Below are 14,179 nucleotides of genomic sequence, written 5' to 3'. Positions count from 1 at the left end.
CAATACTGTGTTGTCTTGACCTGATATGCCTCAACTAATCACAATCATTTGTTACTGTTTTTAACAGTTTCAAAGCTTTAGAAGCTTTCCAAGGACAGCAACATGTTCTGAAAACTTCAGAAGCACTGAAAATCTGCCTTTGTGGTGCACTTACGGCAAACACAGAGAACCCAATGATTAACACCAAAATTATTTCAGCATATAAAACTCAGTAGTTTTCCAACTTGTTATTACAATTAAAAACAACCTACCAGAAACCATCTTTTTCTCCTTCTTTCAAATGACAAGTTCCACCATGGTGGCATGGGTTACTAATGCAAGCATGAATGGGAATATCACAGTCTTGACCCTATGTGGGGAACAATAATTGTAATTTAAGAACAAAGTACAGACACTAGTGTAAGGGAGCCAAATAGAACTTGAAGGTGGTTGAGGAGAAGCTTACATTTCATTAAGCTTTTTCCTCTTCATTCAGTACCTACCTTGAAACCATATGGACAAGTACATCTGTAGAAGTCAACAGGATCATTGTTGCAGGTTCCATCATTTTTACATGGATTTGATAAACAGGGATTACACTTAGCAAGAATATTAACATCCACAGGCCCTTAAAAATACAAATTGGAGAGTCATAAACAACCAACTATTAATTTATGTTTGACAGGATATATCTGCCATGTTGCTTTAAATTTTAAAATGAAATTTGTATTTTAGTTTTGTGGTGTTTCTGTATGAATGGAATACTGGACTGTCCTTAAATCTTTTGAAAAGACCAAATAAATTTGCTGTTGGATTTTTGGTTTAATTATCACTTTTTTTTTTTTTTTTAAAAAAAAAGAAGCTGACCCTAAAGTGATTCCCATATCCCCATTCTCTGAAATCTGTATAGTTCTGATGCATGACAATTACCTTCCCTTTGTATTAACAAAATGAAGAATACAATTTCAGCTTTTGTCTCTTTAAGGGGGTAAAAACTGCCTGTGAGGAAAAGGGCTATCACAGTTTGCAATCCTTCCCCTGATGGTGTTACTGAGAAAGCTATTTTTTATGCATTTATGTTCTAATTTATTTTTTATCTGCAGGATCACAGAGATGGCAAAATGAACCTGTAAAATTACCTGTAAATTGGTTGAACATCTGTGAACTGTAATGTAAATTGCATTGTCCAAGCTATCTCACTGTAAAAAGCTCTATATTGTGCCTTGCTTCCTTATGGAGTCAGCCCTGCGCATTATGGCATTAGCTGAGCCCACAAATAATGCAAATTGTACCATGAATCTATGTGCAAATCCACTGCAATCCATACTTGCGGTATAGTTTCTTACATTAATGATTATAATGGCAGTATTCAGAAATGAATATTGACAAAATCTTAAGTTTCAGAGTCAGACTTAGAGCTTTGGCCTACATAAATCTTAATGTAAATATTTTGTAGATTTTTTTTCCCTGTTGTTTTACAATTTTAATACAGCCTTTTCATGGTGAATTTTCAAGTTAGGAGTCTCCAATTTTTAAATTTTGTTGTCAAACAACTAAAGAAATCACTGGTTATTTGTTAAAAAATAGAAATCACTTGTGTATAAATAATGATTAATTTTCATACATTTTGTGATAGAGAAAGGTTTGATTACTGTAAGAGAAAATGGGTGACTTGGCCAAATGCCTATTAAGAGAATGAGCATATATTCTCTACTATCTCCAGCTCTATTGCCTGATGACATTACTGCCTCCAACTTGATTTCAGATTTCACCTATGAAAAAAAAAATCAGTTATCCACAGGTGATTTGTACATTTTAAGGAATAACCAGTGATTTCTTCTAACCAGACACAAAACCCAGACTCCTGAGACCCACTGGTGGAACTGCCTGATTGCTCCATAACAAGTTTTACTCAAAATGAGCAAGACTGCTAAGTTTTCCAAGCTAACAGGCCACTCTTACTGAGATATGGGGTTTTGGATTTTTTAAAACTTACATTTCTTAACTTTCTTTACTTACTTTTCTTTGCAAAATTAATCTCTGATAAGTGATTGTAAAGGAGCTGTCATGGAAGGAAGCCATGTGATTATAGGGATGCAGTAGGGGGTGCTGGACAAGGAGAGGTTGAAATTTAAAAAAAAATTTTTTTAAAATCTGCAGTTGCCGGTATCCTTCTCTGTCACAGCTTGCAAGCAAATCAAAGGGATGGACATGGTAATCTGTGATAAGATGCTTATTGCCAAAGCCACAATCTGTATGGATCATTGACTATTCTTGTCTTCATTACCTTATTTTGAAAGAGAAATCTATACCTGATTGAAGTTTCTGTTAGACCAGCAAACAGCAGAAGAGTTGAAAAAAAACCCATAGAATTAACATCTAGAAAGTCCTACCTGTGTACTCTAGAATTGCTGATTATTGCTAGAGTACCTTAAGAGGTTCTGTGAAAAAAATAAGGTGCAAGAGGCACATACTTAAAAAAAAAATAATTGTAACACTGTGCTGTAGCCTGGAAGTCTATGCTTCCTTGCCTCAACTATTTATTCTGAACATTATATCCTCTTTTCTACTTCTCATGCAATAAAATGCTAATTATTTGGCAAGATTTAAAAAACATTCATAACTAAGGTTATTCTCCCAAACGGATTAGCAATCTAAATTTCACTTCCAAAACAGAGCCAGAAAATGAGAACCTAAGTCTCAACAAGATAGCAAACAACAGTGTATCTGATTTGTGCTGTAAGAGTTTATTTCTAACTATTATATATGTAGTATCCAATAAAAATTAACATTCTGATTTATCATTCTTCAGTTGTAAGTTCAAAAAATGGAAATGTTTCAGAAATTTTTACTGAAGTCTAATGAAAAGACAGTTCTGAAACCTATTTTCATTTGCACTATACGTTTACTTCCCTCTTCTACTTGCATGTGTTAAGACTTGTATGTGAGAAAGAATTGGGTTCCAAACCTATTGTTTAGTTTTTCATGTTGTAGACATATATATTCTTGAATAAGCCCTAACTGGAAAAAAAAAAAATCCTTAAAATAGAAGAAAAAATAAGAAGTATTCTTTTGTAAACTGAAAAACTAACTGTATTTTATTGACAAATATAGACACACAGCTATCTAACTGTAGCTATCTAGATAGCTATAGATAGCTATAAATGTATCTGTCTAACATTTTTGAAGAAAAATATGACACAAAACCTCTCAAAACCAACTTCTAGAGAAATCTGTTGCAATAAAAACTTTGAGCTCTGACATTTTATAACCCCTATTCTCTCTTGCTTATGGCCTCAAAATCAGTATCTACACTGATTCACTTATACAAAAGCTGCTAATGAAGTCACTGATTTTAGTACGATGCAGCGTAACCAATCATTTCAGTTAGATAATTTTCAGACCTCAAACCCGGGCTTTTAAATACAATGCTTATACAATATGTTAAATGACATGTCACGAAGAGTCAGCTGTAAATTCATCAAAGGGGAAAACAAACAGTAAACATGCATGTCTTAGGAAAGAAGTCTGCTTGAGGTACACAATAGGAAGGTCAGAAGGTCCGTTCTTAATCAGATCACCCATTCCAGATCTACGTATAACCTTACCTGGTATCAGAAAACCACAAGGCCCTTGAATCTCTAGAAGCAGGGCATGGATGGTAAAGGGGTAAAAGATTGAGAATCTGTTAGAGGCCACATAAAAAAAGAAAAAACCACCCATAAACGTAGAAAAACAACTGAAAGAAGAAAATACTAAGGGATGATTCCTGGAGTAAAAGAATTTATAAAAATAGAGTAAGGTACAGTGATCTTACGGAGCTTTACAACTGAGATGGGATTTTATTTTGAAATGCTAATTTTCACTGGGAACTATTCAATATGTAAGTAAAATTCAAGCACCCATTTCACTTTCAACTGAATCCAGAGATACTGATAAGATCGAATTACACACCACTCTTTTCCTGTAAATATATACACAATAGCAGACCATCAACAGGTATTCCAAAACCAGTCCTTTCACCCATAGCCTAAAATTTTGGATCTAACAGGAATATAGCATCTTCCTAATTTCTATTCAGCAGTTCATTTTTAAGCAAAAGATAAAATTACTTATCTTTGAGTAACAGACACATAATGTCTTACAGGGCCATCATGTCATTGAAAAGCTGCTGATTTGCAATCTGTAATTATGAGCATCTTCATAGGACAGTGGCAGGAAAATTATTTTCTCTCAAAGGTATCCATAATACCAGATCTCCACTCTTGGAAGTGAAACAAATACAGTTCTTACCCTGCATAATAATATAAAGGATATTTTCTGATGGGCAAGAGGGAGTAAGATATACTTTCTGGATTGTCTGACAGAAACATGACAATGATTGTAGGCAGGGGTGATACAGTTTTATAAACTGAGAGCTGGAAAGTAACCAGGTCCTTCACGTCCATGCAAATATAAATAATATTATATCCCTTATATCCCAAAACCAATGTGCAGTAAGAGCATATCTGCAGTAATGTTCAGTGGATGCTTGTAGAGAAAACTGTCAGATTGGCCAGCGAATGTCCTAACTAAAATCAGACTAAGAGACTTTGCAGCAGATGAGTGTCATATGCAATGAATACTGGCATGACCTCAGAGATATACTGTTGAAAAGTTGCAAGACGGATTTCGAAGGAGAGACAATTCACTGACACCACAAGCAACAAAATAGGTTCTGTGGTTTTTGTTTACAAAAAAGCTTTTTGACAGAATGCTTAAGGAGAGAAGACTAAATAGGATGAACATGCAGTAAAGAACAACTTTGGATGAGACAAACTCCAACAAAGTCCCATTGCTTTTTTAAGGAAGAAATTACAAAGGGATTAAGCTTACTTTGAAGATACATTAACAGATGAGTAAGTCAAAAGAGCTTGAAGATTACCTAGACTGTGAGAATAAGTTAATTCTACAAGACTTAGGATCATATTTATCTGATGCCTCAGAAATAACTATAAGTTTAGTAATGACTTACAAGTATAACCACACATAAATTTGGTTGGTTGTTTTTGTTGGGTTGTTTGGTTTTTTTTTTTTTTTTTCCCCAGTTGGGATTTCAATGTTTCTAAATCAGGACCACAAAAAATGAAGCTACAGCAGAAGTTTTCTGTGTTTTCAAAATATTTAAGAAGGGAGAAATGAATGGAATAGAGGAAGATTAAACAGTAAAACAAACCAAATTCTCTCTCCATGTCAGTAAAAAATGTACTTTTGTAACAAAAAAAAGTTCAGGCAGAAAACCTAGGAATTAACAGACAATAATATAAGTTGTGGTATAAATGCCAGCAATATTGGTACCAACATGGAGATAAATACTCTTGGTCCAAACTCTAAGAAACTTCCCCTTGTATCAACAATTCAGAATGAGACCTCTATAGAGGTAATCATAACCCTTTATTTCTGTTTTGTTTTTTTTTTTTGTTTTGTTTTTGGTTTTTTTTTTTGTTTGTTTGGGCTTTTTTATGCTTTCTTCTGAAATATCAGAGGAAACATTATGGACACATTGATGCAATTAATTGCAGACTGCAAAGATTATGGATGTATTTACAGTTTTTACTGTTAACAGTCTGAAGGAAAAGGACATTCTTTGGCTACGAGAAGTGTAGATGTTTAAACTGTAGTTCATGACTGAGACAGTACAAAGTATCATGTACATCCATGTACTGAGGAATACTGTACTGCAAGTCCAAAGACTTTTCTTTTTCTCCATCTATTTGAAAACAAATAGGCATTGAAGTCTTTAAAATAAATACAGTTCCTGAATGGAACCAATGGCTACATCCCTAAGTATGAGGAGGAAAGATGACAAGTCTGAGTGAAGACACTATAATAAATGTACTTAAGAGCACAGAACTCTTATTTCACAGCTCAACTATTTGTAAAAATTCCAAATTGACACTTCAAAGGGAAAAAACCAAACAACAGTACCTTGGCAAGTAAATTTTTTAGAAGGAGTTGTGAGAAGAAGTTTATCTGCCATTTCTCCAGGACCAGCACAACGTGCAATACCAGGTTCTTTGTATTCTGATTTTACCCAGTCAGACAGCCACTGCATGTTACAATCACAGTAAAGAGGATTTGCTCCAATAGCCCTATGGAAAACAAACAAAAACGGAATAAAGTTTTAAATGGCTGCTTTTTAAAAGAGAAGCCAGAAAACAGGTTGGCAAAAACCCCTTCAAACCAGAAACCTGCCCTCCTTCCACAAAATTGACTGTTAGAGCATAAAGTGTCTGGATTTGGGTTCTAAATTAAGAAGTGATAGTTTTAGCAGTAAATTTGGTCCAGAAACCTAGCTATTCTTAGCTGCATTATGTGTGAACTTTGGAGAGCTAATACTAACTAGCTGTGTTTCGCCATTGGTATGTAATGGCCAAGATCAGCTGCATCAGCAGAATGAAACTGATACTGGGAAATTAAGTTAGCAAGAATAAAGTATTTCTTCCGAACCAGCCAAGGCAACCCCAGAGAGTTCCACCCTGATATTTTTCCTTTTCAGTTTATTGCTCCCAGGCTGGTACAAACCATCTGTTTCTAAGCTTCCAAATTTGATTTAATTATTTCCTCTTTGGAACTCTCCCACTGAACTCACAGCTATGTGCAGAATTCTGTAAGTGGTCTCTACTGCATAAGTAAATAAAACTACATTATCCTAGCTTTGTGGTAGTTACATAAGAATTGCCTCATTACGAAAGCGAATCCATTTCTTTAAATCTGATTTTTTTTAGTTAAAAAATATTTTAGCTAGAGAACTTCAGAATTCGTTTCTGTAAAGGCTTTTTAAGTGTCTATTTTCTCTGGTAGAAACTACACTTCTAAAACTCTGAGAACAATGATATGCTGTGTAGTTAATTTGGAGGATAGAAGCATTGTGCTATTCTATAAACATGTACTCATATTCCTTTTAAGAAATAGAATAATCATAGAACTTTCAACAGATGATCTTGATATATGCAAACACTGTCACACGGAAGTATTAGAACATCCTCGCTCTCCAGATGTTTCAGTACTCCTTTTCAGAATGTTCCACAACTGTGGATCAGTGGGTCTTCTAGAGATACAAGAAAATCTTTGACAAGCAAAGGTGGTAGAAACTACCACTGTTGAAACACTCTTCTGCCACACTGAGCAGGAAGCCCTCTCTTAATTATTGCTACATACTTCCATCTGAACCTAAGAAAATAAATATACTTGTTCAGTCAGGCTTAAGTCAGAGCAATAACAAAAATCACACCTAGTCATAGGGAACTTTCCATGCAAGGAGAAACACCTAGAATTTGTCCACTCCATATTTGCAAGAGTGAATGTTAGAATGAACTGAGATAACAAAATTGCTCTGCTAAAATCAGAATGTTAGCAAGGATAACTGGTAGCCATTAAGAAAAAAAATAACAGCAACAACAATCAAATCTATGTAAGTTTTACTGATTATTTCATGCAGATAGTTTAATAGTAGTATTTGAATGAATTATCAATGAATTAAAGCTTAACCAGTGTCATCAAATTTCTGAGAAATGGAAAATTAAATGTCCAATACTGAACTAGAAACACATAATTAAGTTTTTAATAACTGCAGCTGGTCAGAAACATAAAAACCAGATATATCTAAAGGCACTAGTCAATTTACTCCTCAACTGCAAGCAAAGATTTAATAACTATCCATAAACACAATGAGGTTTACAGATAGGTAACTTGTTCTAATATAGGTTCCCACCGAAAATGAAAAATAGGAAAAGTATTGCCTCAAATTATGTTCTGAAATCAGATGCCATGTATTTAATGTCAACTTATCAGACACTGATACAGAATCATAGAATAATTTAAGGCACTCTGGAGGTCATCTGGTCTCACCTCCTGCACAAAGCAGGGCTCACTTGAAAGTCAGAGCAGGGTTGCTCAGGGCTGTGTCCAGCTGAGCTCTGAAAATCTCCAGTGGTGGAGATTCTTCTGCTTCTTTGGGCAAACTTTTCCAAAGCTGATCCACCCTCACAGTGAAGAATTTTTCATTATGTTCAATCAAACTTCCCTTGTTGCAGCTTGTGACTATTAACTCTTATTCTTCACTGTGCACCTCAGACAAAAATCTGTCTCCATCATTGCTATAATACCCTTAGAGGCTTAAAGAATATTAGGTCCCTCCTTGGCATCTCTTCCTCCAGGCTAAATCAGGCCAGTTCCTTTAGCCTCTCCTCACAGCTCATATGATCCACTCATATGAGCTTGCCACTATCCTGGATTTGCTCCTGTTCATACATACCTGCTTTGTACTGGAGAAACTGAACACATATTCCAGATGTGGCCTCAGGAGCGCCAAGCAGAAGGGAATGACCACTCACCTCAGTCACCTGTCTGCTCACTTTCTAATTCAGCCCAGAGCCTCTTTAGCCTTCATTGCCATAAGGGCACAGGGCAGACAGGTTCAATTTGCTGCTCACCAGGAGGCCCAGGATTTTTCTGCTGAGATGCTAGCACTCTGGCCAGTCCCCAGCCTGTGCTGATGCATGAGCTTGTTCCAGAGCAGGCCTTTGCATTTTGTCTTTGTTCAAATATACGAAATTTGCTAAATGTCACATAAAAAAATACAGTTATCATCTGAATACTCACAGGTGTGACAATGCTGAAAGATCATTAAAAGCTCCTTCAGGAACAACAGAAATATCATTGCCATGTAAAGACCTTAAAAATAAAATAAACAGAATAATATATATGTGCGTAAAAGTCAGCAGGTTAACTTTGCAAATTTCATCTTCTGTAAACAGTTTTCAGCTTTTCACTTTTTTTTTCCTTTCAATTCCTCAGTGTTTCCAGCTGTTGTGGGTTAGTTTTTTTTATGCTCTAACAGGAAGCCTACTCATAATTTGATTTTTTTACTCTGAATTTTCATAAGAAATGATAATAATATGATTCTTAAAATTGAAAGGATAAAGGTCTGTAAAAGTAGGCATACTTCTGCAAAGTACTGATTGGATTTAGGGATAGCAGAAGAGTTATTATTTCTGACTTTTTCAGCAATTTTCTGAAATTCCCATTAATTATGTTCATACTTTTTTTTAATCTTTCATAGATTCATGGAAAATACAGGCATTGACTCTCTGTTAATATAAGTATTAGGGATGTTGCCCTAATTTTATAGTAAAGTTAAAGAACTAAAGACCTTATTAAGCATCAATACCAGACTAGTAGCAAACATGAAGAAAAATATCTCTCCTTTTCTATAAATTCATTCAGTTACATGTGTATCTAATACATATAGAATTATGGTTCTTGAAATTATCTATATTTATATCAAATAACTGAAGTTTTGTGAGCACACTTAAATAATGCCATGCTTGAGATTTAATCCAGCTAAGCTATTAAATGGTTATAAACTACACAAATGGATGCAAAAATTACATGTTCTGCTGGGGACTTCTGAGAAAGAATTTTTCCAGTTTTTTTTCTTAATGAGAAACTGAAGCTGTAAACTAGACTGACTGTTCTTTATTTTCCTTTGTCCCTTTTTGTGCCCTTTCAACCATGTTTTTCCTAGTATTAAAATGGAAAGTTTTCTTGGAACCAAAAAGTAATTTTATTGATTTTTCAATAGTTAAGAATGATGTAATGGTTTTGGAAATACTCCCATATTAGATGAAACAAGAAAGAAAGAAGTTTATTGTTGTAATAAAAATATTCAAATTTCAACTGCAAAACCCCCTCATATAAATTTATGCATATGGCATTTTTGTTAGACTTCAATGCTTATAAGAAGGAAAAAACACAAAAAAAAGAAATGCAGCCATGATTAAAAAGCAGAAAAATGAAAAGCGTATGTCTGTATATAGAATGTTGTCCAGAGTTACATAACTTCTTGTGCAGCATTTTGAGAGTATACTTCCCCAGAATGAAGCCACACAGATTTTTAAGGCCACGTAATTACCACTTCTCAAATACTTGGTAGGTTTTAAAATTTAGTTACTCCCTACGGATTTGCTATCTGCTGTACACAAATAAAAATTCTGGAAAATAGCAATGGTTAAAAAATAATACTTACAACAACCTAAGTGATTTCAACCCATCAAAAGTCCGTGCAGGGATACATCTCAGGCGGTTGTAACTAAGAATTCTGAAAATATATAAAAAACTGTCAGCACGTGTATGAGCCATTCAGTAAACAATGCAGAGCATGACCAAAACCAGCTTTTGCACACATAGCTAGTTAGGAAACAAGTTATTTTACAGCCTCCATAACAAGCAAGCTTTAATATCAACTAAATGCCCTTTCTTTCCAAGGAAAAAAACCAACACTGTAATGCTTTGAAAGAGTCACTGTTACATGTTTAAACTTACAAGGTGAGCAGCTGAGTCATGTTGCTGAAGCTCTGATTAGAAAGAGTGCTGATTCTGTTGTTACTTAAATCTCTATAAAAAATAAATTCAGACATTCAGACCTTAAAATGATTGCCCCAGTCCTGAAACACTGACAGACACATTATTTTTATTAGTAGAAGTAGTACCATCATTGGTATCAATATTTAAAGCAGCACGTATTTTTATTTTCACATGCCATATACAAGCCTAGCAAGTGTTTAGCTTGATCAATGAAAAGCATTTTCATTTCAACACAGATAAAAAAGCAGCGCAATGCATTCTTATACAACAGCAATGTCCATCATGCTACTGAGTTAATAATGCAATCCTACATGAACCCAAGTATAGAAATGAAAGTGATGTTTTAAAGTGGAAATCATTCTAGTTATGTCCCTAATGACACCTGAGTAAATATAATCTAATACTCAACACTTATATGCTGAAGACATCAAAGCCCAGTGCTATTATTTTAAAGAACACTACCTAAGATTTATAGAGAAAGCCTTAACATCTTTCTTGTTGTTCAAAATTCTAATGAATAAAATTTTAAGTATAAGTATGATGGAAGCTGGAGTGGTATGCTGGTAGCTTCAAAGATAGTAGCTTCAAAGAAGCTTTGAAGAAGCTGTATTAAATGTGAATACTGCCTGTTCTTTATGCTCATATTGTGCTTTAGTTTTCATTTTATGTTAACTATTTTGTTATAGTTTACTGTATTTTGTGGAGAAATACAGCATTTGTTTCTGAGGGGACCTTGATATTTTAACTTAAGAGTACTGTTGAATAGCTACACAATATATGTATTTCTCTGCTTGAAATTTCTTGAAAGCATTTAAGACAACTGACTCATAATAAACATATTAGGCAAATATAACAGAGAAATCTATTCAAAACAGAAAGAAAAAATTTGAAGCAAACAATCTTCCTTGTTAATCTGGAACTCAGGAGACTAATACGTAATTCCTTGTTTGGCCACAGAAGAACTATGCATAGTGTTTCGGTTTTTCAAACACAGCTGAGAACATTCTCAACTTCATAACAGCAGTATGAGGATACATTCAGAAGAGACTACAATAACGTGCCCCACAGGTCTGATAAATAGAGACTGTTAATACTCATCTTATTTGCATTTTATTTACTGTTCACCTATAATTTATTGTATTACATTTGTCTGCTAGATTGTGTGTATTTTCTGACCAGAAGGTAAAGTTACGTGACTTCTGTCTGTGTTTGTCAAAAATAGACCATGAGTACCTAATCTCTGTGATGGAAGCCTTGTCACTATGCGTCTAATTAACCTAGTCTCTAGATATATATCCAGTCTCTGCTGATACTGTTACTGCACACAGTCCAAACTATACGTTTGCTTCTTGTGCTGAGGTTCCAAAGTTTGTATTTATTGTTTGCTGCAAGTTAGATCTTGTATAACTTCCCTAAACAATCCACAAAGATTTCCTATAGGTGCTATGCTGTATACATTTGAGAATATTGCAAGGGTTTTTTTCCTGATGTTATTTGCAAAATATAAAAAGTTTTGGAAACATGTTTTTTCTAAATTTGTGACCGTGACCAATTTTGTCTAGCATGAGGTAAATAAAGGAAATCGAGTTCTTGTTTCTGAAAGCCAAACCATTTTAAATTTTTGCAGCAAAGCTCTAAACCCAGTCAAGAAGAAATTTAAGGGATTTTGTTACTCTCCTCCACTTTTAATTCTGATTATAAGGAAACCACAAACTGCTTTCAGAGTATCACACAGTTCAACATCAGCTGGTATAAATTTTTATAGTCCTAACAAAGGCCATGGAATTACAACCATTTACATCAACAGTCTTCCTGTTTCTCTCGCTGTACTCTTACAAGGTACAGAAACCATATTCAAATAGTTCATGAAGTAGAGGTAATAAATTTTAGAGCAGCTAGTGATTTGCCTCAAATCATAGAGTGAGTCAGCAACAGAGTTTGGAGTAAGGCATTCTAGACAAGCTCTCTTCTTGAGTCATTAAACTATATGTTGTGGGAGAAATAGAAGGGGTTACATTCAAGTGTTACAACAGCTGTATGTGCTGTTCCTATGTGAAGCATACCATGGAGTGAAGCATATCACAGGATGTTTCTTTTGAAAATGAAATAATTCTAGTGCCTTTATGGGGCTGCATAAGAAAATTCTGTATTACCCTAACACCTTACTCTAATTACCCTAACTTTGTAAGATCTTACATCTCTCTTCAGGTTAACTACAATTTTGGATTATTTACTTTGTGATGTAATCACTGGAATGAAATACCCTGTTTATAAAACGTGACCGAGTAGATTATATGTAGGATGTGATAAGTAGAATAAAATAGCCTCTGTATAAAATGTGGTTGGATATTATATTTGCTAAAAGAGATAATATATTTTATGGTTTTTTTTCTTATAACTAAAACCAGGTATAATGGCATTTGCTTTTGGTTGTTTGTTGTTTGTTTGTTGTTTTTTTTTACTTCCAGTAGAGAATGTTGCTCTAAAACTACTTACATGAGTGTTAAATGCTTGTAGTTGGAAAGCTCTTTTGGAACAAGGGTAAACTGATTTCCATCCAAATAACTAAAATAGAAAAATAAAACATAGAGCATTATGTTTTTTATTAAAACAGTAGCATCTTCATCCACTAATCTTAGAATCCAACAGTAAAGTTAATGTGAATACATATTATTTCTGTTTTATAAGAAACCTTGCTTACAAATTTTGGTTTTTAGAGACACAATGGAGGACCTGTAGCCTAAGATCCAAATGCTATTGTATGAGATATTATGAATATTATGATATAACAGTAATAATAACCAACTCTTACATAGTACTTTCTATTATTTCATGAAGACTCTGCAAAATGAGGTCTTTATCATCTCCATCTCACACATACCTACAGGTGAAAAGTAAATCTGACTTCTGCAAGTCACATTAAGTGTGGATTTTGAGCTATTGTAAACTGAAACAGACCCTGACACTGCAGAGGTAGTCCTTTACAGTAAAAACAGCAAGGGTTGGTCCCAGCTCTAGCAGCAAATTCCTTTGTCATGCCTGCAGTTCAGGTCACCTTCCCTAATTTCTCCCTGTATATTTCATGATATATCAGGCATGACATACTGCAAGCCTGTTCCTATGGAGCAGGTTAGGGTTTAAAGACAGTAATCAATTACTCTTCCCTAGAAAAGTTAGATTTTTTTTTCCCCTCTTTGTAGGTTTACAGCTCCTGTATTATATTGCTTGCTCTTCTTCCATGCTCATAATTCTCAATAACAGACTTGTTCATCCTCAGAGTTAACAGGTGCAGAGCCATCAAACTGTATCAGCACCTGAGTTACAGGCAAAGGAAGGTAACAAGCCTTGCCTAAAAAGCTTCCAGTGTGCAGCCAGTCATTACAAAGTGCAAGTGGAGGGGCTCTTCATGTAACCAGGGCAAGAGATGACAAGAAATGCTGAATTTAAATGATTCTCTGAAATGCAGAAGACAGTAGCAGGAAGATTAAAGGTCTTTAGTTTCTCAACTGGGGCAAATGATTTGCTTATGGTGGTATTACTTTTTTTTCCTGGAACCCAAGTAAAAACTACACCCTCATTATCCCTATGCAAAGATATTTTAGCCATTCAAATACTTGGAACGCACTTGAATTAAGAGTAGCCTCTGACAGATTAATTTTGATCTTAGATTAATTTTGAGCTTAATGTCTTTAAGTATGTTGCGGCATCTTTGGAAACTTTCGTCTTGACTAAATCAAAAAGCTTTCCACCCCCCCCACCCCCCCCACCCCCCTTGGATCATGCCTTTTTTAGG

The 14,179-nt window shown here is 34.7% G+C and overlaps 1 protein-coding gene across 7 annotated transcripts in view; it reads right to left on the bottom strand.

The window, feature by feature from the left end:
• SLIT2 (slit guidance ligand 2) overlaps positions 1-14,179 on the bottom strand; it is a 266,766-nt gene that overhangs the window by 37,280 nt on the left and 215,307 nt on the right. For all 7 annotated transcript variants that reach the window (XM_074822234.1, XM_074822236.1, XM_074822235.1 and 4 more), the window contains 7 exons: positions 12,883-12,951; positions 10,345-10,416; positions 10,049-10,120; positions 8,623-8,694; positions 5,947-6,110; positions 483-607; positions 252-349 (listed from right to left, as the gene is read on the bottom strand). In XM_074822234.1, coding sequence (XP_074678335.1) covers positions 252-349; positions 483-607; positions 5,947-6,110; positions 8,623-8,694; positions 10,049-10,120; positions 10,345-10,416; positions 12,883-12,951 — 672 coding nt within the window. The remainder of the gene's footprint in view (positions 1-251; positions 350-482; positions 608-5,946; positions 6,111-8,622; positions 8,695-10,048; positions 10,121-10,344; positions 10,417-12,882; positions 12,952-14,179) is intronic.

This window comes from Strix aluco, chromosome 4 (genome assembly GCF_031877795.1).
Source record: "Strix aluco isolate bStrAlu1 chromosome 4, bStrAlu1.hap1, whole genome shotgun sequence".
NCBI lineage: Eukaryota > Metazoa > Chordata > Aves > Strigiformes > Strigidae > Strix > Strix aluco.
The sequence above is the reverse complement of the archived record's forward strand: the minus strand, read 5'-3'. Positions and strand labels throughout refer to the sequence as shown.